A 20,305-nucleotide genomic window follows, 5' to 3' on the forward strand; every position below is an offset into this window, starting at 1 on the left:
GCTATGTTGCTATTTCAAAACAATGTATGAACAAAAAATTTAAGTCATAAATACTTAAATGATGGCAATGGCCAATCTTAGATGATAAAGGCCCAAGGTTAATCTAGCAAATCTTGAGTACCTCTAATTCCCTGGAGAACTTCTTTAACACAAAATTTTTAAAGCCTGTCGACAGACTGGTGTGAAACCAAACAGATTCACAGCCCACCTCTTCACGAACATTCGGTAAGATACTAAATCAAAGATGTTTGCTTCTGATCACCAAGTACAATTTCCCTCTTGGGAGTCTATTAGGCTGTTCTGAATTTGTAATTTCCTTGAAGCACCGTCACTTTTAATAGGTATGTGTCTAGCCAGAGAATGCTCACTTCTCTGACAGTGATAGAAAGCTCACTAATGAAGCAGTTTGGCCAGTTTCTTTCCCCAAGTCTGAAGAAAGGAAAAACTGCATTTAAAAGGCTGCATGTTCTACACAGTGTAGTTCACTAAATCATAAATTCAAGAATTGTCACTTTTTTTTTTTATATTTCTGAAAACTACAACTGATAAAGGGGCTTTACACATTGCTTTGCCCTTCTGTCTTTGGTTACCTGTCAGGATGAATGGAAGAGAGCACAAAGACAAGGAGAATGACGTCCAGTATCCCATCTGGAAAAGGGTAAGGTAAGCCCTCATCACAGATGTCATGAACAAAGGCACAACACTGGGCTGCTCTGTAGGACGAGTGCAACTATCATGATAAAGGAATAAAAAGGGGGGAAAAAGCAGTTAGCAGACTTCTAGCATTTTTCTTAAAATAAAAAGGTCAAACTTTATATTTCTCCTAGTGCCTTTTTCCTCTGTAAATCTGGATGCACTTTATTTCAGATTCAGTATTCTGTAAGCTTATTTCAAGCTGCCACAAAAAATTAAGTCTTGTGCTTGGACTCATAGCATTCTTCACAATCCCCCTTTAGTTTAAAAAGAGGAATGGGGGCCACCTGGGTGCCTCAGTTGGCTAAGTGTTTGCCTTAGGCTTGGGTCATGATCCCAGGGTCCTGGGATTGAGCCCCGCATTGGGCTCCCTGCTAGTGGAGAGTGTGCTTCTCCCTTTCCCTCTGCCTGGTACTCCTCCTGCTTGTGCTTTCTCTCTCTGTGTGTCAAATATATAAAATCTTTAAAAAAAAAAAAAAAAGGTTCAGAAACTTAAAAATAAATAAATAAATAAAAAATAAAAAGAGGAATAGAGCAGGCCTTTGAGTCAGTAGGCAACATTGTTGAAAGACTACCATATATTATTTCAGAGGCACTGAGATGGTCCTCAGCTCTCTCTCCTACTGCTTGTTCCATGCCTCCTTTGGCTTAAAATACAAATATCCTCTAATACATAATCAAAAATTAGATAATGGTAATGATAGCACAACTTCATACATATACTAAAATCAGTGAATTGTATAAAGTGGTGAATTCCATGGTGTGTGAGCTGTATCTCAATAAAGGCTGTTATTTAAAAAAATCAGAACATACATACACACAAATTTGCCCATAAAACAATACCAGAAGGATATATACCAAAATACCTAACCTTGATTCACCATAGGACTCTAAGAAGTGTGATTATAGGTGAATTTTATCTCTCTGTTTAGGCTTTTCAGTATTTTAGAAAATGTCTACCATGATTAACTATTACTCAATATCAGAAATTAAGTTCCATGTACTGACTATACATTTCTGTTAGCAGAATTTCCATTCCTTTCCCATCTCCTAAAAATACTTTTTGCTAAGGTAATGCTTACTAGCTTTTGGGGATTGGTCAAACAAGTCCAGGCTCCCCACTGCTTTTCCAACAGTCTAGGACAGTTTACACTTGTATTATATGCCTTCTCAATTTTTTTTTAACGTCATAATTTTTAATTTAATGAGTACCTCTTACATGTTAGACTGTGTACAGGGATCTAGGGACATTATTATGAATAAGATCATCTTGTAGGGGGCACCTGGGTAACTCATGGTGAAGCATCTGACTCTTGGTTTCAGTTCAGGTCATGACTTCCAGGTTCTCAGATCAAGCCCCATATTGAGATCAAGCCCTGTGTTGGGCTCCACATAAGGCATGGATCCTACTTAAAATTCTCTCCCCAGGGCACCTGGGTGGCTCAGTTGGTTGTGTGTGACTCTTAGTTTCAGCTCAAGTCATGGTCTTAGGGCTGATGAGACCCACGCTGGGAATTCACGCTCAGCAGGGAGTCTGCTTGAGATTCTCTCCCTCTGCCCCTCCTCCAGCTTGTGTGCATGTACTCTCTAATAAATAAATAAATAAATAAGATTCTCTCTCTCTCTCTCCCCCTGCTCTTTAAAAAAAAAGATCACCTTGTAGGACCTGTTGACCTTTCTGGGTATACCAATGCCTTCAACTTTATTTTAAATACAAAACAACTTCTATCATTTTAAGGTGATACCTTAGGTATCAGCTGATGATATGATTCCCAGAAATAGTAAAAGCTCGGTTAAAAATGGTCACAGATAATATTTGAAATATTTCAAAAATATCACAGCAGCAGCAAATAAATTAGATCCTTACCTGGCTCTCCTTAAAGAAAATATGAAGCATACCTTTACTAGCTCCACAGCTCTGGAAGCAAAATCACAACAGTAAAGAAAGGATTCTGGAACATTCCTATGAAAATGAAACCAATATTTAAATCTAGAGTTAATCTATGCTCAGGTTACAGAGGAAAGGAAACTGTAGGCTTGAACTTGTTAAAAAGTATTTAATAGAATTTTGGATGACACTTGGATTGTTGTTTCTTCCTTTTAGACATTATTCTCTATAATGGCATAAGGGTGCCTTCACGTTGCTTCTGAAATAGCATTGTCTCAAATGCTTACCATTAATTACAGGGTAACTTTCAAATTCCTGTCCTGCTTTTGAAGTTCTCCATTATGTAAGGCTACCTACCCTTACATCCCATCATACTCTCACATGGGAAACCTCCAAAGCTATCCATCATCACTGCTCCATCTTTCTCCTGCTCCCCCCATCTTCCCACACTCTTTCTTCTGTGCCTCCAGCCAGTAAGGCCTATAGCTCCTTCATAGCTTAGTCAAGTTCTACCCGTGTGTAGACCCCTGTGTCCTTGGTGCTTCAGTCCCCTTTCTCTGTGTACAACTCATTTGGTTCTTGACCCTCTCAGAGAGGCTCCGATGCCCCTAATGGAACAGAAACATAAATATATATATATATGTAAACACAACTTCTAAACATTTATTAGCCTCATTTATGTATGAAACATTAGAATACAAGGTAGTAAATGAAATTGTCTAGTAAATAGTAAAAGTATATATTTTGGAGCCAAATAGACCTGTGTTTAAATCCTGAATTTTCCATTTATTAACTCTGTGAATTTGACTTAACTTCTTTAATACTCCGTTATTTTATTTATAAATTTAAAGTCAGTCATTTTTTGGCAGGGGATGTTTATACATATCAAAGTCTTGAATAGTTTTAAGTGGCCTCCACTGAACTTGTAGACAAGTTCTATTTGGCCTTTACCTAAAATTCAGTTACAATGTCTGGATCGTGGTTACTCATGGGCACACATATACTCTGAATTTTGTGGACCAGTACCCTTCCTGATCATCCCTAGTATGATGGTATCAAATAATCCTTGCATCATGTTACTTAATACCATGTATGAATCACAGAAATAGATTAGTTTGTTATTAAACAATAATTATAACTATGGTCCTGGCTCTTGTGGGTTTTATAGCCTAGCTGAGGACATGACTGGTTTTATATAGCTTTTATAGGGTTGTGGATCGGGCAGAGTTCCAAAGGTGTAAGTCTTCAGAATTTTGTAGAAGGGGAATAGCATTGCTGAGTGGGGAGAAGGGTAAATGGTATAAGGGCTTAGAGATGGGAGTCCTATGCCAGGGATTAAGAAGCAGAGTTGATCCTGAGAGCTCAAACCAGTATGTAGCAGGTTATATAAGTGGGCCTTAAAACACATAATTAGAACTTCTAATTTGGTTCAGGAGACATTTCAAGCAAGGAGAACTACTAAATAAATATGAAATACAAACACAAATATGTATTCCACAAATAAAATCCCACCCAGGCTCAGATTATACGCTTAAATGCTACCCATTGATGGATACTACATTCATGTATAATGCATTAATTCTGTGGCATTGGGGATTTACATTCAATTTAAGATTAGTTAAAATATGATGAATAGGATTTGGTTATGACTTGTGCTGCCTGCCTTTTTCATCTGTCCCATATAAAAAACAGTGCTTTACTCCAGCCGATACCCCTACTGTTTCCTATGAAATCCATATATTTGTGACCCCTAACTTCCTGGGTGGTCGGTCACATGTGTTTGAACTTTTCTCAGGAAGCACTCATATGCATATAGCCCTATGTAATATGATGGCTAAGGGCAAGGGCTCTGGAACCAAACTGCCTATGGTTTGAATCCTGGCTGTACCACTCAGTTGTATGATCTTGGAATAATTACTTAATTTCTCTGTAACTCCATTTCCTCATCTATAAAGCAGAGATAAATATGGCACCTAAGGCCATTGTAAGGATTGGAGCAATTCATATAAGTTTCCAAAAAGGTGCCAAACTCAGAGTAAGCACCTGCTAAATGTTAGTCATTGTTATAACTGTTGTTGCTATTGCTATTATTTTTATTATAACCATCATATTATTATTATAGGAAGACCTGCCTCTGCCTTCTAGGAACTTAAAAACTTAAGAACTTATCACAGTTCTGTAAAAACTTCCATATAACTCAAAATGCTTCTCTGGACACTAGCACATCTAGCTCCTTATAAAAGGTATGCAGTCAACCTTTGGGCACTGGTTGCTAAACACCCACAAGATACAGAATAGTCTAGTAGCTAAAGGAAAGCATGTGCCATTTGCCATGTGTCCTACCAGGACAGCAGCATGACCTCTGAGACTGAATTCCCAGTGCAATAGCAGCCCAAGCTGAGGTCTTGTGACCACCCAATGACTTTCCAGAGCTTTTCTGTAAAATCAGCTGACTGCCTTGGCCCTGCTCCCAGGAAGCAGGTGTAAATATCACTACTACCACCACACCACTCTCTTGGCAGGGGGTTTAAGCATTAAATGATCTTTGGAGAATGATATGACCTCTCAATTCCAGAGGTCTAATGATGGTAAAATATTCAGAAAATGTAAAATATTAATCCTATAGTCTCCAAAAGTAATAAAACATAATTTTTTAGGTGGGGAAAAAAGTCTAATTCTCCCTTTGGAAGCCGAAAAAAAAAATCACTGATTGCCTTTTAAAAATAAATTAATTATCTTAGGTTATCAAGCTACAATGATTAAAACAAAACAAAAGAGCCAAGAAGTATCAGGGAGTAAGGAAAAAAGTGCTTGCAATCATTCATTGGAGGGAGAAGAGGGAAAAATAGAACAACTAGGAATTCAGAGATATTATCCAATATGTATTGAGCTCTAACTACCTGTATTACACTGTTAGGTTACCTGGAAAATCAGATTAGGATAAAATATATTTTCTACTTCAAGGAATATATGCAATGGTTGGAGAGACAAGACTTAAAGAAATGATATGCTAAATAATAATACCTTGAGATGAGTCATAAAGCAATTCATTATCAATTGCCAAAGTAGTAAATTTATCTGTATTGTAAGGTCAGAAGTTACTGGGGTGAAGGAAACTGAGTATGTGGTATAAAACAGCAGGAAATATTGGTCCAGAAATGGGGAAAAGGGAAAACAAAGAAAATAAGTATGAAAAGAGAAAGGCCATTCAGAACTGCAAATTTGCCACTATCACTTCTGCCTGGCCACTTTAACTGGTAATCTAATGGTATTAGGAAATTACTATTTATTATGTTAGGTTTAGAATAGTAATGAAGGATGTACTGATTTTTTTTTTTTTTTTGGAGATACACCACAAGTATTTAAAAATAAAGTGTCATGATGTTGGCATTGTGTTAACTGTTAAATCAAGGTGGTGGGTTTGTGAAAATTCACTGTTATTACTATTTACTTTTCTGAATGCTTTCACATTTTCATAAGGAAAAGCTAAAAAAAACCATCATTAAAATTTAAAATACACATAGAGAAAAGACTGAAAGGAATTAAAACAAAAATGCTGACAGCAGCTATGTTAGGATGATGGGGATGATGGGTGATTCCCACCCTCCTCTCCTTTAATGGAAATGTTCTGCAATGTGCTCATGTCAATTTTATAATGGAAAAATAATGTGAAAGCTACGGTGTAAACTTAAAAAAAAAAAAAAAAAGACCAGCCACAGGTACAAGTGCTAGAAAAATCTTTGTGAGGAGTGTTGTCTTCATCATGGAAATACTACAACACATACGTGAGGCGGTGAACAGGAAGGACGCATTAGGAGAACACCTCTGTCCCTATTATCTACACCTGCTTTTTTTGTCTTAGGGTTAGTTGCTGTTACCTCTAAACAATTCCAAGTCTAGAGACAATCACTGGACAAAGGGAAGTCTTAATACTGGGTGTGGCTCCAGAAGTGATGATAAAATAAAATGAGGTTAAAGTATAATCTTTAAATTCAATTCTCTCTGGGGGAAATGGCTCCTACAGACCTGGAGGAGCAAATGGAATTCTGAAGTTTAGTAATTCACAGCTTAGTGGAACGGTCAAATCTCTGGTTCTTTTCTTATTCTCTTATCCACACACACACACACACACACACACAAGCTTAAAAAATTACTTCAACCCATAGCTGTGAAACACTCTTTTCAGAGTAATTCCTAGTTCACACAAAAATTGACACTAGGACCAAGACAATGCTTTTGAAAGTTGTTTAAGCCATTGTTTATATGTGAACAAGAATACTACTGGCATATAGATGACATTTTTCCAGAATTTCTTAACGCCCCATACATATGTAAAATTTTGCAAGAGAAAACTTTAAGACTCACTGTAAAGTGTTCAAAATTGGAAAAACACTATTTCCAGCTCCACAGCCAACCTAAAAAAATCAAAAGAATAAACAAATATCATGAAAACAAGGTTAAATTTTCCTCACCAATGTTATATATATATATATTTTTTTTTAATTAAAAAAAAAAAACAGAAAAAAATGTACCGGATGTCTAGGTGTCGAAGGGTCTTTCTTTCTTTCTGTTTTTTAAAAGATTTTATTTATTTATTTGACAGAGAGAGAGAGAGAGCGCGCACGCACAAGCAGGGGGAGGGGCAAAGGGAGAGGGAGAAGTAGACTCCTTGCTGGGCAGGGAGCCCATGGGATCATGACCTGACCAGAAAGAGATACTTAACTGACTGAGCCACCAAGGTGCCCCAGAGGAATCCGAGGGTTTTCTAAACTGGAAAGCAATGGAATAAGTCACAAGAATAATACTGACAAATTTAACTATGGAAATATTTAAAATTTTTACACACCAAAACTCAAACCAAATTAAAAGGTTACCAACACACTGTAAAAAAAATTGGTGGGGCGCCTGGGTGGCTCAGTGGGTTAAGCCTGTGCCTTTGTCTTAGGTCATAATCTCAGGGTCCTGGGATGGAGCCCCGCATTGGGCTCTCTGCTCCTTGTAGGGAGACTGCTTCCCCCCCACCCCTGCCTGCCTCTCTGCCTACTTGTGTTCTCTCTTTCTCTGTCAAATAAATAAATAAAATCTTTTTTAAAAATTGGCAATAAATACAGTAAAACGATAGTATTCATTAAGAAAAATAACATAAATAAGCAAAGGAAATAAATAGAACACAAAAGAAGTGCAAATAGTTTCTAAGCATTTGAAGAACGATGTGACCTAGTTAACAATCAAAGAAATGCAAATTAAAACATGGTATAATTTTCATCTGTCAAAGAGGAAATCACTTAAAATAAGAACACTTTTTAAAAAAGATTTTATTTATTTATTTGACACAGAGAGTGGGCAAGAGCAAGGGGAGGGGCAGAGGGAGAGTAGCACACTACCCACTGAGCAGGGAGCCCAATGCGGAACTTGATCCCAGAACCCCGGGATCATGACCTGATCTGAAGGCAGATGCTTAATCAACTAAGCCCCTAAAATAAGAATATTCTAACCAAGGAGGGTATGATGAAACAGACATACATTGCCATGAATTGGTATTAATACAACTTCCTAAAAAGTGATTTGGCAATATATACTAAGGGCATTAAAATTTTTTTTAACTTTTTTTTAAAAAAGATTTTATTTGACAGAAAGAGACACAGCAAGAGTGGGGAACACAAGCAGGGGGTGTGGAGAGGGAGAAGCAGGATTCTCGCTGAGCAGGAAGCCTGATGCGGAGCTCCTTCCCAGGACCCTGGGATCATGACCTGAGCAGAAGGCAGATGCTTATCGACTGAGCCACCCAGGCGCCCCAAGAGCATTAAATTTTTAAAATAAATTATGAGCTAGTAAATCTGACCCAAGATAATAAAAGAAAATGGAGAAAAGTCTATACCCAAAGATATTTTCTGTAGAAAATCTGAAAACAATTTAAATGTCTAGTATTGTGAAAACAGATAAGCAGAATTAAAGTACTTTCCATAGGAAAATATTTTGCAGCCACGAAAATATTTATAGAGAATTTTTAAGATAGAAAAACTGCTTATGTTGTTTATGTTATAATGTTAAATAAAAACAAAGCAAAACCCCAAAATACAGGTACAGTATAGCTCAACTGTATAAAACAGTATAAACAAAAGGAGAAAAGTTAGTAAAATGTTAAGCGTGGTTAACTCCCTTGTATGTGGGATGGTAGATACTTTTATCTACTCTTTTGCAAACTCTCTAATCAATATATATTACCTTTATAACAGAAGGAAGAGATTTATTTTTAAAAATAGAAAGTCAATATCTACACTGGATTACAGTTAATTATATATCTCATTATTTCTAGTTCACTTAAAAAGGGTTAATAACAGGAAGAAATAGAAATTAAGGCCAAAACTTAATTGGAATTTAAAACTGCCTTCAAGGGGCACCTGGGCGGCTCAGTGGGTTAAGCCGCTGCCTTCGGCTCAGGTCATGATCTTAGAGTCCTGGGATCGAGCCCCGCATCGGGCTCTCTGCTCAGCAGGGAGCCTGCTTCCTCCTCTCTCTGCCTGCCTCTCTGCCTGCTTGTGATCTCTCTGTCAAATAAATAAATAAAATCTTTAAAAAAAAAAAAAACTGCCTTCAAGTTAGAAATGAAAACAACTTAAAAAAAAAAACTAAAACCCAAACTTAGAACTTGATGATAGACAAGAGTCCTTTAAATATTCTTTATGCACAGAAGTATCCTGAACACTTATTTAGTTAGATTTGATAATTTCCCCCTAAAAAATCTGGATTATTAATAAAGTCATATGGAATGTACATTTCAAAGCTATTTGCCACCTCCCATCTTTGCCCCGGCCAGACAGTACCTCTAGGATTCTGAAAGTGGCGTTGCTACCAGGAAACAATTCTGTCTTCAGAGGTCCTTTTCTGTTTTCTTTAGATTCTAGGTTGGAAAAATGTGATCCCACTTTGCTTTGACTACCTGATGAACCACAACTTTTCTTATGATTGTTTTCTTCAGGCATAGTAGGGCAGTGCCTTCTTGAGAAACCATCTGCAGCACTAGTTTTTGCATGATCCCATGATAATTCCTGCAACTTCTGTTCAGTTTTTTGATCAACTGGAATAATTTCAGGAAATTCCCTCAACAGCCAATTACGATCCTTGAAAAACTTATTCTTATGAATCTTATAAAATGTGTTCCAATATTTACTAGCTTCATTCTCATACTTAACTAAAAGAAAAAAAAAGGAAAAAAAGATTTATTTTACTATGAATTATGTTTACTATTACTTACTATTTTAATAATTAAATATATTTAATAAATATTGTTAAATATATTACAGACATTATTATTTATATTTACTATTGAGTAATTTTAATATTACAGTTTTTATCTGATTTTTTTTTTTTTGGGCCTCTTACAAGTTAACACTATAGAGTATTGATTCTCCCAAAATGTGTCAGTGTGTGGGGTATTAATTCCTATCCCCATAAATCTGCTTCTGCTTCAAGAGTTTGGCCAATAAATTTTTGTGAGGAATATAATCATTGCAAACTACTTTCTACAGTCTGAATCTTGGATTCCTAATAATCACATTTTCATCAATAACCTGTAGGGCTCTGTATCATCTTAAAGGAAGGACACCTCATTTTTTTATTTCTCTATAAATGCAGTTTCAACACAAGTGTCTTGTAATTGGTAATAAGTCAGGAAACTGCAGAATTATAAATGACATAATCTTAGAGCCAGAACAACCCACTGAAATAATCTACTCCAACTCCCTATTTTGCATTTGAAACTCCTGGAATCTAGGGGCCTCCCATTCTTCCTCCACCTCCAGAGCAATCTTCCTATTGACATCTTCTAGTATGAAGCCTTAGGAGATATGCCTTTTTAAAAGAAATTAGTGTTTTTTGATTTTTTTTTAGAGGTTTTATTTATTTATTTGAGAGAGAGAGAGATAAAGAAAGAGCATGAGCAGGGGGAGAGGCAGAGGGAGAGGAAAAGGGAGATGGAGAAGCAGACTCCCTGCTGAGCTGGAAGCCCAACATGGAGCTTGATCCCAATGACCTGAACAGAAAGCTCAACCATCTGAGCCACCAAGGTGCCCCAAGAAATTCACATTTTATGATGTTAACCCTTATAGTTCCCTCTGTCCCAGGGTTAGGTTAGGTTAGGTCAACCAACGGTCTCAGAACTTCAGACAATTCTTAGCTTTCTGCCTCTTTTTCTTTGTACCTTAAATTAATAAAATAATAAATTCACTCACTCCTTCATCCCTTCACTCAACAAACATTTCTTGAATGCTACTATGAACCAGGTCTGATCCCTGGGTTAAGAATTACTCTCACCCACTCGGGGCGCCTGGGTGGCTCAGTTGGTTGAGTGGCTGCCTTCGGCTCAGGTCATGATTCCAGGGTCCTGGAATGAGTCGGGCTCCCTGCTTATCCCTGCTTAGTGGAGAGCCTGCTTCTCTCTCTCCCTCTGCCTGCTGCTCTGCTTCCTTGTGCTCTCTATCTCTCTGTCAAATACATAAATAAAATCTTAAAAAAAAAAAAAAAGAATTACTCTCACCCAATACAGACATGTGACATTTTTAAAGTGCTTTCAAAGAATAAAAAAGACCATCTATTGATATAATTTAAAGATTTCATGTTGGATTAAAAGCAAAGTGTAGAACAGCATATCTATGACACAAACATTTGCTAGGAAAAAAGAGAAGATAAAGAACACATATGCATATACAGAAACACAATCCATGTACACATATATTTACTTGTATATGTACAGAATACTTCTGGAAGGAAAATCACGTAATTAGTAATACTGGCTGCCTCTAGGAAGGGGAACTGGGTGGCTGGGGGCCAGGGTTTGTAAAAGAATTATTTGAATTTTGATCTTTATGAAGTGACTATCCTCCCCCAAATAAACTAAATTACAAATAAAATCAGTGTACTCAATACTTTCATAATTTTAAAGAAGCTCCAACCCTCAGAACAAGCAGTTGCCCACAGTCAGGTTCATCCTTGTTATAGATATCCTTGTAGTTTTCCTTTTCTTTCCATTTTTTATCTTTATGGCTTTGTACATGGATCTCCACCCATCTGGCCATGAGACTTCCTTCCCATCAAGGCTGAATCGTATCCGGCAGCAGCACTGCTATAAAGACAGAAACTCCCATCTGTATTTAAGGTCTGAGAAATGAAAGTAGATCTCTGTAACAAAAGAACTATGTGAAGTTTAAGTCCAAAACATGCTCACATCTGTACCAATGGAAGGAAGCCCATATATGGTTAATCTAAAAATGTCATACATTATCTTTAAAATAGTTATATCTCTACTTTTAAAAACTGGAGTATACCTGCTATACTGTGTGAGAAAATAAAAAAACATTCTGAAATCAGATTCCAGGAGGAATTAGCAAACTATCAAATTTCCCCAGGGTCTTCTCACACCTTCTTCTTTCTACCTTAAAAACTGTCTTTGTAACTCACTCTATGCTGGTAAAAAATATTTCTGTTTAATAAAAAGCAACCACCTAAGAAGAACTACAATTAGTCAAATCTCTAGTATCTGAGTTTCAATACCAAGCTACTGTGAGGGGAATTTGAACCTATCAGTAACTAGCATGTAGTATTACACCTTGATTAATTTGTGGAAATATTCCCCTAGGAATTAACTGCGGGGAAGGGCGTAAATAGCAGGACCGCAACTTGAAAGAAAAGATGTTCATAGCAGTGCCATTTAGAATAGAAAGAAGTGGGAGGAAAACTTAAATACTCAACAACACAGGAATGACCAAGCAAGCCATGCAGGTCAAAACAAAATAATCTTCCACAGCAATTAAAATTTAAAGGATAATGATATTAACAGAAAACATTCACACAGACTGGTCTATACACTGCAACTCTAAAATTTATTTTATGCTGATTTATAATAATCAGATGAAAATTTAGAGCAACGGTAACAATGTAATGATTATTAGGTAGTTTGTTCTTTTAGAAAGGTTTACTGCATCTTACACATAAAAACAGAATCTTAGTTGAATGCTTCATCCAACTTGCCTATGGAGTTTCCTCATTTGATGAGAGGTTGAATTAGGGTATCTCTAGGTTCAATGTCTAAAAAGTCTATGTACCTTCTTACTAAACCCCATGAATTTATGGAGAACATTAAACAGTGTCAGTTCTACAAACTACAAAATCTTGGCTCAGACTGTGATCTTAAGTATGAGCCTGTACTACTACGTTTTAATTTTTCCAGCTTGTAAAGAAGGTGAATGTGCAGCAAGGTGACTGGAATTTGGCTCAGATTCCAAATATATCAAGCATCTAGATTCAACCCTAGACTATGCAATCTTTAAAAAGGATCTGATTACTATGGGAAGACCACAGTCAAGGGCTGCTAACCTGTATACTTCCAAGCCTTCTCCAAGGATTTCCCACACTTCAGGAATTAAGAAAAACAAACAAACAAACACAATCATTATACCAATAAAAACAATAACACATATATTGTTCATTATGTACCAGGTACTATGTCAAATGTTTTACTTGGATTTTTTCCCCATTTAATCCTAATAATCTCTCTCAGACATACTGCTATTCCAATTTACAGACAAAGAAGTTCAAGGTCAGAGGAGACAGAAAATTTCCCAAGGTCACCCAGCTAGAGCAAGGACCTGGGTCATGTCTATTGGACTTAAAAACTCATGTTTTTGGGGGTACCTGGCTGGCATAGTCGGAAAAGCATATGACTCTTAATCTTAGGGTTTTGAGTTCAAACCCCACACTGGGGTAGAGATCGCCAAAAAAAAATAAACAAACTTCAAAAAACTAAATAAATAAAGCTCATGCTCTAAACCATCACACTACATTGCCAACCTAAATTAAAATTAAACCTCTTCAAAATATCCCTGAAAATAACCTGTTGTTTTTTTTTTTATTTTGTACTTTCCTCTCATTATGAAGCATCAAACTGAAATTAAAACTCCAGTATGACATAATCAGTATGACTGAAATCAGTATGACTGAACTGTTAAAATAATGCTGATTGAAGGGAACCTTCATAAAAACAGATAAAAAATGCAGAATTAATTAAACACCATTTGATTTATATAAAATATAAGCTATGCAAGATTATATGATGAAATTATGATGAGCAATGGGGAAACATAAAATGCTCTATGAGAATAGACTGGCTTGTGGAATAGATACAAAACAGAAACAGCACCCAGCATAGGTTGGGGTGATGGCTAAAGGGCTGGAACTTTTTTGTTCTTTGCTTTTAAAGTTGTGCTCTCAGCAGTTATCTCAATCAATGCTGGCAACTCATAGTTCCCAGTAAGATGTGACAGCTTCTGAGATGCCACAGAAGCTCAATCAGACTCACAATTATGGTTATGAGACAACGTAAACACCTTTAGCATATGAGTTAATTTCCTGAACTTTAAAGGTGTCTGTGATAACGGGAAGTGGAAGAGCTATTCTCCTGACCATGAGTGAAAAATTTAGTTTCAACCTGCTGTTAACTCATTTCAAGTTCAGGCCAATAAAGTTGAATATAGTGTGGACAAATCTGCCCTGTGTTAATCTTGTCCAAAAGATTTTCTATTTATTTATTTACTTATTAGCTTAAAGTAAACTCTACTCTCAACATGGGGCTCAAATTCATGACCCTGTGATCAAGAGTCACATGCTTTACTGGACTGAGCAAGCCAGGAACTCCCAACCGATTTTTTCTTTCTTTAGCAAGTGACTGATTTTCTTACCTTTTTTTATTACTATTTTTATTATGTTATGTTAGTCACCATACAGTATGTCATTAGTTTTTGATGTAGTGTTCCAAGATGCATTGTTTACATATAACACCCAGTGCTCCATGCAATCCATGCCCTCCTTAATACCTATCATCAGGCTTACCCATCCTCCTACCCCTCTCCCCTCCAAAACCCTCAGTTTGAGTCCCAGAGTCCACAGTCTCTCATGGTTCGTCTCCCCTTCCGATGCCCCCCCATTTTTCCCTTTCTTCTCCTAATGTCCTCCATGCTATTCCTTATGTTCCACAAGCAAGTGAAGCCATATGATAATTGACTTTCTCTGCTCGACTTATTTCACTTAGCATTATCTCCTCCAGACCCATCCATGTTGATGCAAAAGTCCAGCTGATTTTCTAAACAGGTGTATCAATGATCAATTTTTCTTGGAGAAGCTGTTTTTTCCTTTCATTTTCCTAGGCTGTGGATTCAGAGTTAATTGGTTTTTGCCAATGGCAGTAAAAGGGTTGTAGTGATGTGTTTAACAACAGACAGATGAAGCAAATTCTCAATTATTCACTGATTAAATTCAATACTGCTGAGGGGGAGAGGGAATGTGACATATTAACTATACTTAAATATTCAGAATTCACCCTGAATCACACTGAATATCATAACTAAGAAATTGAATCAAACCATTTATGTATCTGCCATATATGATATGATTAATATTAATTATGAAAAATTATCCTGTTACAATGTAACAAAAAGCAATTTAGAGTTATTTTTGCACATCAATTACATCAGATACCTGAGCTCTCAAAGTTGGAAATTTCCACGTATCCCTGATGAAAGTTCATTGTGGTCTATACTTAAGAAAAAACTCTTGGGGCACCTGGGTAGTTGGTTCTGGTGTGGATCATGATCTCGGGGTCATGAGATCAAGCCCCCTGCCACACCCCTGCCAGGGCCTAGCCCGTTTAGTCTATTTGACATTCCTTCCCCTCCCTCCCCCGTCCCCCTGCTCACTCTTGTGTAAGCAAATGTTCTCAATCTCTCTAAAGTAAATAATTAAATAAGACTTTTAAAAAAAGAAAACTCTTATGAAAAGCATATATATATGTGTGTGTGTGTGTGATATATATAATTTAAGATATTATTTTTTAGTAATCTCTACACCCAACACGGGGCTCAAATGTAGGGCACCCAACTTTCAACCCTGAAATCAAGAGTCACATGCTCCACTGACTGAATCAGCCAGGTGCCCTGTGAAAAGTATATTTCTAACAGTAATGCATGAAATTTTAAACAACCAAAGCTGACTTAAAAACAAGTACTCTAAATTTATTGGTGTACAAAACTTTCAACTACTCTATTTTTATTTTATTTATTTATTTTTTTACATAGGACACTTCCAAGTGGTAAAGGAATTCACAAGGTAAGGTACAGTGGGATTCTTTTACTACATTGCTGGACACAGACAACTCACCCTAGATAGGTAACTATTTGCAAGAATATTTTAAAGTAAAGTGGAAAAAAAAATAGCAGCTGCTTTTGTTATTGAGTTTTAAAAACTCATTACATTTTCTAAATAACCAGCTGAGCTATAACACACTGGAGATGTTTTTAGGAAATTATAAAATATAATCATGTTAACTCAAAACTGCCAAATGTATTTTCCTTATTTCTCTGAATTAACCCGCTTTTAAAAGAAATATGAGCTATCATAAAATTTAAAGGAAATTACCAAAAGGAAATGTGGAATTAAAATGATTAATTTGGGCATCTAAGTGAAAGAAAAATTGCTCACGAGAGCTTGGATGTTATACATTTTAATCACAGGAATGAAATGTCAACTATCTCACATTAAAACACTGTACTATTGGTGATGCTTAAGCTCTTATTTTCAGAACTGTGAGGGTGTTTCCTGACTTCAGTTCTCACAACATCTGAGACAATAGGTGAGAAATGAGAAATGGGAGCGACAGGAGAGAGTGACACACACAGAGACCAAAAGGAGTGTGCTAGAGAGGAGGCTAGCATAGCTGAACCACCAGTATTTCCTCCCAGGGGCATTAAAATCAGTGAAATAATATCAATAGACAGTGTTTATGCTGTATGTCTGCAAATAGAAAGCTCTGTGATGGGAGAAAACATGCTCTTTCAAAGACTGAGGACTCTCCTAGATAAGAAGAGATGGTGGTTCCTAACAAGCACAGAATAAGAACAGGGTCAGAGCCTCCTTTGGGTTTTCACAAAGTTTGCTAGTTGAGCTTTTAACCAGATCCATTCACCTTGACCTGTATTCATCAGAGATGCTAAATATCAAACAGGAAGCCTCGCCTAGGGCTTCTGCTGCCCATCATGATGGTCTCCGATGAATGGAGGAGCCAGGCAGGGTGGCTGGGAAGGTATGTACTCTCAGTTATGTCCTGTCACTCAATATATTCCTCAGGACAAAAGTTCCCTTTCTCTGCCATCCTCACAGCACCCTCGCTTACACGTGATCACAAAGTCACAGGCATGGTGGGGTCCTCTCCTTGTGCCGGTTCCCTGACATGTGTGAAGTTCACTGCACTGAGTCATGCTCCAGGGCGGGGTGAGGCCCAGCAGAATCCTGCATCACTTTGAGCCATTTTAAAATGTCATCTTTACTTCCGTGTCTCCACGGCAGCCAGAACACTTGCTTCAAAAGTGACTGGACATGCTAATAAGCAAGCCAAATGCTTCAAAGCAGTATCATCAGTCCTCTCCAGCCTGCTTTTCCTGCTTCTGTAGAGAGCGGCCAGTCACCACCTTTCTATTTCAGTCACACTATGGTTCTGTGGGAACTGTCATTTTCCTTTACTGCGGTTTCCAAGGCTCTAAAATAACCTTCTCATTAGCTTCACTCAAGTTCATTGTTAACATAAATAGGCCAAAATAGGCAGCCTCGTACAGTACAGACCACTTTAAGGGAACATTATCAGCACTGCTCATCTATTTACGTCCTAAACAAATATTCAAGACAGCATGAAAAAATCCTTGGTTTTTCATATCAGGAAATATACTGGAGATAGTTCTTAACTTCCTGGAAATGAATTAAGATGACTGATAACTTTTAATTCTGTTTAGGCTTGACGCTTTCTGTCACATCCAGGTGGCCACTAGCAGAACTTGAGTAATGTGGAAAATATGTCTGTGCAGCTGCTGGCAAAGAAGCAAAATTATACTTCCTCAGAAACAGTGTGACAGAGTTCCTGCAAAGGAATGCAATGTTGGCTGATCTGTAAGCAGAACAGCCGCTGGTATGCACCCTCCAATCCAGCGCCAACACTCCCTGGCCATATCCCACTCTGGAACTGCATGGCGGGAGCTCATAAAAATAGAATGGTTCCATTGTGGCTCAGGTGCTTTTCTTTCCTGTCCACCCTCCAGGACACATTCATGCTTAGGATGAGGAAGGAGAACTAGCTTTAATGAAAAGCAAACAATGCCAGAGGATAAAGTCATCGATGGTGGCAGAGGATAAGGTAGGGCAGAAGTGCCCCCTTCGCTACCTAAGAGCTGGCCCCTTAGCTCAGTGTCCACAGCTACCTCTGCTTGCAAACCTTAGCCACAATCATAGACTGAAGTCACTAGAGTAATAATTAACTATCAGTGAAATTAGAGATTTGCACTATGCTGGGCTTGCACAGAAGATTTCAAACATCTTCCCCAGGGGCGTTTCAGAACACAGGATCAATCTGGAAACAAAATTCTATTGCAGGGGTTGGCAAACTTTTCTGTAAATGGCCAGATAGTGAGTGGTCTTTGTGGGCTATATATGGTCTGTTAATCACCACTCGACTGTGTACATAGAGCTTAAAAGCAGCCACAGACAATATGTACACAAATGAGTATGTCTGTGTTCCAAAGAAGCTTTATAAAAACAGGCAGTCGGCTGGATTTGGCTCCTGGCCATTGTTTTTGGACACTCGCTCTATCTAGTAGGTAGACTGATATTGCTACAAGAGTGATGAAGAAATGATGATGACCAGAACCAAGCTGTTCTGGTAAAACTAACATAGGGTATTAGAAGCCAGAATAATACTTGCTCTTCGTGGGGTCAGAGGGGTTGGGGGAAGTACTGTTGTTGGGACAGAAAATGAGGAAGTTTCTGGGTTAATAGTAATATTCTGTTTCTTGATGTGGATGTTGGGAAAACTTATTGAGTTTTGTGACAATTCATTTACGAGTTGTGAAAATTTCTCTGTGTTTGGTACTTCAGTAATCTTTCTTTTCTTTTTTTAAAGAAAAAAGAACCAATCTGTTTTAAGGAAGAAATCATTTTAAGAGAAACAAGGTAGAAAAGCTTATCTCAAGAGTGTACATGTTGGTCAAAGTGTACCTGGATTCCTAGCTATGGCAGTAAGAAGGACAAAGACCAAATTTTTTTTAGCATGCTTTAAAAGAAAAAATGTGGTAAAAAACACATAACATAAAATTTGCCATCTTAACCATTTTTTAGTGTACAGTCCAGTAAGTGTTAAGTATATTCACTTTGTTGTGAAACAGATGTCCAGAACTTTTTCATCTTGCAAATCTGAAACTCTCTCTCTGTTAAACAACAACTGTGTTTCCTCCTCCCCACAGCCCCTGGTAACCACCATTCTACTTTCTGTTTCTATGAATTTGACTACTTTAGATACCTCATAGAAGTAGAATTGTATAGTTTTTTGCCTTGTTTGTGACTGGCTTATTTCATTTAGCATAATATTCTCAAGGTTCATCCATGTTGTGGAATATGACAGGATTTTCTTCCTCTTCAAGGCTAATACTCCATTGTGCATATACACCATATTTTGTTTATCCATTTATCTGTGAAAGGATATCTGGGTTGCTTCTACCTTTTGCCTATTGTAACTAGTGTTGCTATGAACATGTGTGTGAATACATCTTTAAGACCCTGTTTTCAGGGGCACCTGGGTGGCTCAGTGGGTTAAAGCCTCTGCCTTCGGCTCAGGTCATGATCCCAGGGTCCTGGGATCGAGCCCCACATCGGGCTCTCTGCTCAGCAGGGAGCCTGCTTCCTCCTCTCTCTGACTGCCTCTCTGCCTACTTGTAATCTCTGTCTGTCAAATAAATAAATAAATAAATAAATAACTCTATTAAAAAAAAAAAGACCCTGTTTTCAATCCTTTTGGCTCTATATCTAGAGGTGGGATTACTAGATCCATTTTTAATTTTCTGAGGCACTTCCATACTGTTTTCCATAGAGGTTGCATCATTTTACAAGTTTACCAAGTCCGCAGTGCCAAAGGGTTCATTTCTCTACATCTTTACCAAAGCTTGTTTTTGTGTGTGTATGTGTGTGATAGTAGCATTAGCCCATTTCTTCAGAAGCCAGCTTTGAAGGTTGGCAAGGTCTTACCTCAGTTAAACCCGGAGTATCAAAAGGCCTTTAAGAAAAGTACTTTGAATCCTTATGAAACTTGAGGTTTATCCTAAAGGGCCACAACATTTTGATATGACTTTGCCATTTTTGCTCTAAGTTTCTGAATTTGTTAAACACTCCTTGCCAGTACAACGCACAACAGCAGACTAAAAGATGTACAGCAAGAGGAAATTTTTAGAATTTCCTTGTGTGTATCTCCCAAAAAAAGGTAATACCATGATTACCAAAAAAGCAACTCAAGAGTCATCTGTAACTTATTTCACTAACTTTGGTCCCATTACACTAGAATAATGGAATTCTCCCAAATGGATCAAGTGGACTGGCATAGGTAGAAGCAAAGAATACTCCAAAGTAATGACACAATTAGGAAGAGAATGTGTGAACTGAATCATTGGAAGGCCGAACAGAAGAACCAAGCTCCAGGAGCTACAACACGTAGTTGCCTACCTTGTTCTTCCAGAAGGACTCGCACAGCTGAGTTTTCCTCTACTTTTTTCCCAGCTGCTGCTTCTTCTTCTTCGGACCACTGCATGTGATCCCTACCAAAAAATGAAAAGGTTGTAAAACCTGCTTCATAACTGAAGGCAAAAA

The 20,305-nt window shown here is 37.5% G+C and overlaps 1 protein-coding gene across 6 annotated transcripts in view; it reads right to left on the reverse strand.

Moving 5' to 3' along the window:
- The window catches only part of METTL8 (methyltransferase 8, methylcytidine), an 85,232-nt gene that overhangs the window by 5,299 nt on the left and 59,628 nt on the right, over positions 1 to 20,305 (reverse strand). For all 6 annotated transcript variants that reach the window (XM_047722142.1, XM_047722148.1, XM_047722143.1 and 3 more), the window contains 5 exons: positions 20,162 to 20,253; positions 9,406 to 9,773; positions 6,947 to 6,996; positions 2,593 to 2,656; positions 591 to 730 (listed from right to left, as the gene is read on the reverse strand). In XM_047722142.1, coding sequence (XP_047578098.1) covers positions 591 to 730; positions 2,593 to 2,656; positions 6,947 to 6,996; positions 9,406 to 9,773; positions 20,162 to 20,253 — 714 coding nt within the window. The remainder of the gene's footprint in view (positions 1 to 590; positions 731 to 2,592; positions 2,657 to 6,946; positions 6,997 to 9,405; positions 9,774 to 20,161; positions 20,254 to 20,305) is intronic.

This window comes from Lutra lutra, chromosome 3 (genome assembly GCF_902655055.1).
Source record: "Lutra lutra chromosome 3, mLutLut1.2, whole genome shotgun sequence".
Classification (NCBI taxonomy): Eukaryota; Metazoa; Chordata; class Mammalia; order Carnivora; family Mustelidae; genus Lutra; species Lutra lutra.